This window comes from Eleutherodactylus coqui, chromosome 5 (assembly GCF_035609145.1).
Source record: "Eleutherodactylus coqui strain aEleCoq1 chromosome 5, aEleCoq1.hap1, whole genome shotgun sequence".
NCBI classification, from domain to species: Eukaryota; Metazoa; Chordata; class Amphibia; order Anura; family Eleutherodactylidae; genus Eleutherodactylus; species Eleutherodactylus coqui.
In genome coordinates this window covers 55,370,192-55,378,110 of record NC_089841.1, presented here as the reverse complement: position 1 = coordinate 55,378,110, position 7,919 = coordinate 55,370,192, and the positions used below count along the sequence as shown (strand labels likewise).

Genomic DNA, 7,919 nt, shown 5'->3' with positions numbered 1-7,919 from the left:
GCGGCGAATTGCTAAAGTTCGGCTTTTATAGGAGACGGGGTCACGCATCGACAAATCACAAGCACAATTCGCGGTTTCCAAAGCAGCTGTGAAGCGTAAGCTAAAATCATAAGCATAAAAAATCAATTACCTCTCCGGCTTTACCTGTGAATAGGAAGCGTCTCATGTTTCTCGTCCCCTATGGAGTCTCAGCTGGCCGGATGGTTCTCGTGACGCAAATGCAGCAAACGTACAACAAAAAGAGTTACATTATATAAACCTGACAAAACCTCAGGTCACCGACTAACCCCCCCCCCCCCCACCATCCAATAAAAATACCACTTTACCGAGTCAAATACTGCATGTTTATTTACATGTGAAATATTTTCCGTACATTAATAAAGACACCGAGTGTATAGGCGGAGAACAGCAGCAAGACTGGACGACCACGGAACGTACTCATGCACCTTCAATATATACACAAAATACAGATAGATATAAAATGAATACAAAATTAATAAAGAGATACAGAAAAAGGTAGAAAAAAAAAGAAGAATGTGAATGAATTGACCCGAGGACTCTCAGAAGTAGGTTTTTTTTATGTAAAAGAACAATACCGCACATATTAGTGCCCCCCCCCCCCCCAATAATACACATTATAATAAGTTAGAGCAATTTCACAAGTAACTGTGCAAATGAGACAAAAGGGACCTCATCGGGGTTAGACAGCATTGTAGAGAGTTCTTTGCTGGCGACTCTGGTCCCTGTGCGTTGTCATTACTAGGTCTTATTGAAAAAAAGGCAGATACTGTATGTACGATTGCAGTGCTGGCTGAAGAACTGATAGACTGGAGAATTAAAGGGTTATTCCGATAACATTTAAAGTGCCTGACAGTCCTTTGAAGATAAATTGAACCTCCATGAATGGGCCTATCCTCCTGCTCTACATAGATTCAAAAGTCATGACCACCCAAAATACATTCCGAATGCTAAGACTTTGTAGAACACTTTGAAGGGTGGGGGGGGGAAACTTTTTGTTACTATAGTGGTTGGCTATCGGACATCTTGGATTCATCCCAAGAAACGTCACGTGAAAGGGGTCATGGGATACATGATTGAAGGGTAGAAGTTCATTAGAAATTGATAGGTGAAGTCATTTTGTTAATACCTGCAACTATTTTTGAGTTATGGATGATATGTTTAGCATGGATAAAATTGTTATGTTGAATTATGTGGTCTGGAAATCACCAATTGTGTGTCTTTTCAGGTACCAGGTAAACAATCCAGGACAGAATTGAGATCATTCTGATATCCAGTAGAAGTTCACATGAGTTGGCCAAGGCTTTCAATCAAGAACAGCCAGGAGGACACCTGGGGATTGGAAAAACAGCTTGGACAACCAGTTCTCAGTTTGTCCTGGACACTACTAGTTTCCCTGAACTTCTGAATCAGTTTCCTGGCACTTTGGGCCCAAACTGGGGTCTTCCTGGGTGTTCTAGATAGAAAGCCTCGGCCACCTCATGTGAACTTTTGTTACCGACCATCAGGACGATCTAAATTCTGCATCTTCTGGTACCAGAAAAGAAGAGCGATTAGTGTTGTCCATGCGACATAATTCAGCATGAGTTTATTAATACTCAACATGACATCATCTATAATTCGGAAATGGTTGCAGGTATTGAAAAAAATAACTGCTCCTATCAATTTCATGTTGTACTACTTGTATCTTTTCATTCAGAAGATATTCTAGGTGACCCTGACTTGAATTACCCTGTATTTTACTAGGTAGTGCAGCAATTTGGGCTTTAGAGCTGCTCTTCATAATTCCATGGGATAGGTCAGCCATTTTGAACTTAGAGGATTGAGTCATCTAGTCTGTATGCACAAACACATCTCTACTCTCTTTTCCTACATATCTGTCCATTTTAAGTCAAAGAGGACCTGTAATGTCCTTGGATCATAACTTTGCAGCCTCAGCTCCACTATGACAACTTTTTCTTTCAGCCTCCCCTCCAAATTCGCCAGTACTTAGTCCAGGCAGATTTACTGCCGCTACTATGAATTTAGGTGGGCGGTCTTGCCAGCTCACTATCAATTAAAGCTCACATCATCAATTGACAGTGACTGGTGGAGACCACCCACTTGACAGATTTGAATCTAATTGGGCTCGGTACGGGAGAGCAGGGGGTGTAGATAGAGCCAGTGGGGCTGCGGCTGGAAAGCTATGCAGCCGGCTCCACTGAGCAGAGAGCCCCTGTTCAGGAAGAGTATAGGGGCCCCTTACATTCCAACTACATACTTACTCTTACAGTTTCCATTAATTTAAATAAAAGGAACAGTTTAAATAAGTGCTAAAATATAAGAGGGGGAAAGTCTAAAAGAAAAAAAGGGTCTTTAAGGATTGTTGGACAAGTGGAAGTATACGTTAAGAATAGCGATGAGTGAACTTTTCAAAATATTTGATGTGGCTGGTTCGCCAAACTTTTACAAAAAGTTTGGCTTGGTCCAAATTAATTTGAACCAAACTAGTAGTTCAAGAAAAGCCGCAAAACTGGAGTATCATCGGAATACCCCTTTAACATTTGTGAAACCATTTTTTTTTTAAAAAACAATCAGTTCCAGCAAATAAAACGTATAAAAACCAACAGTCCTAAAAACATCTCCTATGTACATACTGGGTTACTCTGAGGACGTCCTATGTCGTAATTCTGAACCACGCACTTTGGAGCATACATATGGCAACTTAAGTAAAACACTGTCTAAAGTAAAACACTATAAGTAAAACACTGTCAAAGAGTCATAAAAGCCCTGTATAACACTCGGGTATTGTATTACAGGGCTTTTATGGTTTTTAGACAGTGTTATACATCAGTATTCAGGACTAGTGCAGAGCGAACTGAACCAGTAAAAGCCTATTTTGGGTAGACCTTTGCTAAAAACTTGCTTCGGGTTTGGGGCAAACCAAACTTTCAGCAAAGTTAGACCCGAAACAGGTTTCTACTGGCTTATTTCAGTCGACACTAATTAATAATGTGTAAATATAAAGGGTCTTAAGGCTTATACAATAGGGGATTTAGGAGCTGAAACAACCTTGTCCCACATGGCCTACTAGGTTGGGTGGTGGAAACCTCCCACTACAGAAAGCTGCTGCAAAGAGTGGATCCTGTCATTGGAAGACTCATTGTGACCATGTACTACGTGGTTGCCCACTGATTAGAACAGATGCATTTTGAATACCCCATTTGTCCTGTAGAGGCACTACAGGACTGCTAGGCGGTCACCTCCATCTCAAGGACTGCTAATGTATGGGGTTTTCAGCTGCCAGAGCCATAGTAATCATATGATCACTCATGGATCCTGTTTTACAGAAGGGGTTGCCCACGTGGAACAAACCTCTTTTAAATGATATCATCGGAATACCCCTTTAACATCTGTGAAACCAGTTTTTTTTTTTAAACACTCAGTTCCAGCAAATAAAATGTGTATAAAAACAGTCCTAAAAACATCTCCTATGTACATACTGGGTTATTCTATGGTCCCCATATGTCGTAATTCTGAACCCCGCACTTTGGAGCGTATATCTGACAACTAAAGTGAAACCAAAAGACGACAAATGGGCAAACATCACAGATTTATGAGGTATTTCGCTGCACGCACATTCAACATGGACAGGGCCTCTGTGGACCATTAAAGATGCATATAGGATGTTCAAAGGTATTCATCATTTTGCAACCATGTTTTATTGCTCCACTACATCTACAGTAAAAAGGGGAAACCCCACAAAGAGTCTTGATTACGGTAAATCTACTTTCATCTATGAATGACTGCCCATTTACTGTGAATGGAAGCAGATGCGATCTCCAGCCCGCTCCACCTGCATTCACTGAGCGATCATCACTCCTGTGTGTAAGCATGGGAGCAATTATCACTGGGCCGACTGTCGGGCGCTTAAGATCCCACCCGACAGTCGTCCCATGTAAAAGGACCCTTAGAAAGTTGCCTTGTGTAATCTGATCCTGCCAGTATGGAGGATAAAGGGAAAGGTGTATGATAGCAAGATCAGACTACACAGGGTTTGCTTGTAGTCTGTAACCATGGATACACATTGGAGCTGTATACACAAAATGGTAGAAGAATTTTAAAATCAAGCCTAAGTGCAAAGTTGTTTCATTGTTTTTGTAATTTAACTACACTGGAGCGGTAAAGAAACATTAGTTGTAAAAGTAGACATACCCTTGAAGGACAGGTTTAGCTACAATTTCCCTTTTAAACAAGACTGAGATACACTGGAAAGGATTGCTCAATGGAATAAAATGGGATCGTCAAATAATTAGAGTCCGCCTCCAAATTAATAACATAGAGAACAAAATATTGTTAAAAATTCTATACAACCGCTTCCTTGTTCTAATTGGCCTCACGAACATAAATATGATCATTCTTGGGGTAATCATCCAGCTTTGATTAAGTCCTGCTTAGTAAACCTGCCTAATTACAGTATTTATTGAATGGCCATTTTATTAGAGCCCTGGCCCTTTTACGATTGGGGGACTCCCTTTATGGAAATTAGGGCCATGTCATAAAATCATGGGACAAGTTTTCAGTGGATCAGTTTCAGTATAAATCCACATTAGCTGGGAAAATCCAGCAATCTGAGTGACTTCCAACGAGGCCTGGTCATCGATGCTAGACTAGCCGGGGTCGGGATTTCACTGTCAATTGCGTGGGGTTCTCTTGAGCAGCGGTGTGGAGAGTTTACAGAGGATGGTGTGATTGAGGAAAAACATGCAGTGAAAGGGCATCCTCTGGATGGAAACAACTCATCGATGAAAGGGGTCAGGGGAGGATGTCAGGAATTGTTCTGATCCACAGATACTGTACTGTCAAGGAAATTGAAGCCAAATACAATGCTGGTGCTCCAACTAATTATCTGGATGCACAGCTCTCCATTCTTTATGACGGATTGTCTATATTTGCAGACAACTAGTTATAGCACCACTGCCATCTAAAAGAAACAGAAAGGCAAGACTCCATTAGACAAAAGAGCGCAAAAATTGTACTACTGAGCAGTGGAAAAACATCTCCTGGTCAGATGGATCCAGATTTCTGTTGCCCCGTGTTGATGGGAGGTCAGAATTTGGCGCAAGCAGCATGAATTGATGACCCTTTCCTGTCAGCTGATCAGAACATGTCAGCACCTCCATCTAATCTACAGAAACTACAAGAAGCTTCCTGTCCACAGGGGCCGATATTCCTGCAGAACGATTTCAGCACGTAGTGGGATGTTACACCAAGAAGGATTACTGCAGTTTTAAAGGACAAAGGAGGACCAACGCACTTTGTACAGGGGTCTCTAACAAAGTGGCCATTCAGTGTATGTCCCATCTCCTGAACTGGTACATAAGTAAAGAGAAAATTGCCATTCAGCCATTTTGGAAATTTGGATGGCCACTGACAGGGCTGTATAATATTTCAGTCTCCCCAATCACTCTAGTTATTCAAGCAGTTGAATAGAATTTTAACAACTTGACAGGAAAAAGCGGCTCATGGACTGATACTGATTATTTTTGGATTTCCTATGACATCAGGCGGTTGGAATACATCATTTAGCATCAATAAAACCATATTTCAAAGTGACAGAGTGGCACTTGGCTCTCCTCCGAAAGCAGGGTGCAGGTACAACTGCTACCTGTTCTCCCGCCATGGCTGCGCTCATGATCAACGCGCTCCATGCAAGCAGTTAACGTAACATAACCTCCCAATGGAAATCAATGGGCTACTCACCTGACACATCTCTTTTGAGATGGTTGTCCCCCCTATTTAATGACTAAGGCTGGGCTCACACGCAAGACCTGCGAATGATCACGGAAGCGAATTGTGTGATGCGTTTGGTTTTCCGCACAGATATACTGCGTATGACAGCGTATCGTCCACGTGGAAGAATGATCGTAAGCAGTGAATGACATCAGAAAGTTGCCCAACCCCCTTCTATCGCTTAGGCGGCATTCCCTTGTGCTGTCATGGTGAGCCTTCAGGACGGGATACTGCGCTCCCGGCTCGGCTGGTTTATACTACTTATTATAGAAGTAGTATTACTCACTTTAAAAACCCCACTTCTTTTTGTGGAGGAAGAGCCCAGAAGAACAAGTGAAGGTTGCGGACAGGCTGGATGGGATGTTGCTCCCCAGACTGTCCTGCATTGTCTGCCCACAAATTTCTGCTCTTTTTTAATTCCATTTGTATCTGGTCTCCTAGCAACTTGCATGCGAATCCGCATCCATATGCAATGTTGATTGCGCATGCACTGCAGATCTAACGCTTCCATAGAGATCAATGGAGCCCATACTCGTGGAGTCTGCGGTAAAATAGAGCATGCTGTGATTTTTCTTCTGCTCATGGAATCCGCAATTCCTACCCGCAAGCGTGACGGAAACTTCCAAAATAAATGCCACGAAAGGCGCGAGCAGGTGCCTGGCCTGCAAATACTGCACATGTGCAGCGACTGACGTGCACAGCAAGCTGGAGACATCAATCAATTGACAATGGTCGGGGTTATTGTGGAAGGAGGGGGAAGTAGCCTGGATCCGTGCTGAGGACAAAACTGCCCGTCGGTCCAATAGGATAGTCGTACCTGCCAATCAATGATAGGCTTCGAAGTTTGCGGGGGGGGGGGGGACGGGACGTGACAGTCCTCCTTTAAATGCACGTTTGCTAACAAAATAATCGGGAATCGTCTTAAAAAAATAAAGCAACATTACCCCCTAGCACCAAAGAGCAGCACATTAATAGAACTGGATGTTGTGTGAAATATCAATATGGGTTCAAAACGGCGCCAGAAAGTGACAGCTCCATCTCCCTGCGGGTTACAGTAATCCTGTGATCCAATTATCCATATACTTTCTCCCTGTATCTCTAGTCCTGGTATTTATAGATTTATATAGCTATGTCCCTTCTATATTCTTTCTGAAGCATTCAGAAATAGCCTAAGCAGCACATACCTGTACTACCATTACACTGCCAATATTCATCTATCACGGAAAGCAGACTGGCAGGGGTTAAATATCCTTCTCATCTAGGAGATATCACATAATAAAAAAAATTCTACATCAATACAGTCACAGAGTATCAAAAATTTGTAGATATTTACATCTGCTTTACATGAATACTGCTTTAGTAGTGTAGTGTGAAATATCATAAAGGCCAGTAAGATACAACTACATATTGCCACCATTTTTTTTCCCTTTCATTCGGTCCTTAATTTTTTGTTATTCTTAAATAAAACACTATCAACATCTATCCCAGACCACCAAATGTTCACCATGGTTCCTCAGTGTGGAGTGGTGGTCCCATCACTTCTCGATGGCAGTCATCCTTTTAGACTTGATGAAAGCCATCCCGTGAGTCCTCATGTGGGTGTTTAACGCGGCTTCGGTTTCGAAGGTCTTAGAGCACACTTTACACGTCTTGTCTGAGCATAAGTTATCTGCTGCCTCGTTCCCAACACTTGGTTTGTTCTCCTGTTGATTGTCCTCTCCAGAACCATTCTGCTTGGTGGGGGCTTGAGGTTCCTTGAGCTTATGAACGATGAAGAGGTGTCTGGAAAGGGAGACGTGAGACGTGTAACAAAGGCCACATTCTTGGCACTGGTAAGAAGAGCCGTCGGACTTGTGTTGGGGGATGTGTTCGTGGAACTGGAGGAGATTTTCAGTCGTGAAGCCACAGACTGCACACTTGTGGACTTTGAAGACGTTGATCTTGAGTTTCTTTAGGGGTTGGGTAATGGCACCTCTTGGTGAACGGAACTCCATAACTGGCTCCTCCGACTTCCGTTTTGGTGTTAGCTCCTAGTGAAATCAGCATAATCTCAAATAAGTATTTCCCATTCATATAAAGATTATGATAAGTCTCAACAGAAGAGAAGCAGCAGAGGGAAAGGCAGAGAG

The 7,919-nt window shown here is 42.6% G+C and overlaps 1 protein-coding gene across 2 annotated transcripts in view; it reads right to left on the bottom strand.

The window, feature by feature from the left end:
- Window positions 1–330: 330 nt before the first annotated feature.
- ZNF532 (zinc finger protein 532) overlaps window positions 331–7,919 on the bottom strand; it is a 72,483-nt gene continuing 64,894 nt past the window's right edge. For both annotated transcript variants that reach the window (XM_066602547.1, XM_066602548.1), the window contains exon 10: window positions 331–7,820. In XM_066602547.1, the coding sequence (XP_066458644.1) occupies window positions 7,326–7,820 (495 nt within the window). In that variant the 3' untranslated portion in view covers window positions 331–7,325. The remainder of the gene's footprint in view (window positions 7,821–7,919) is intronic.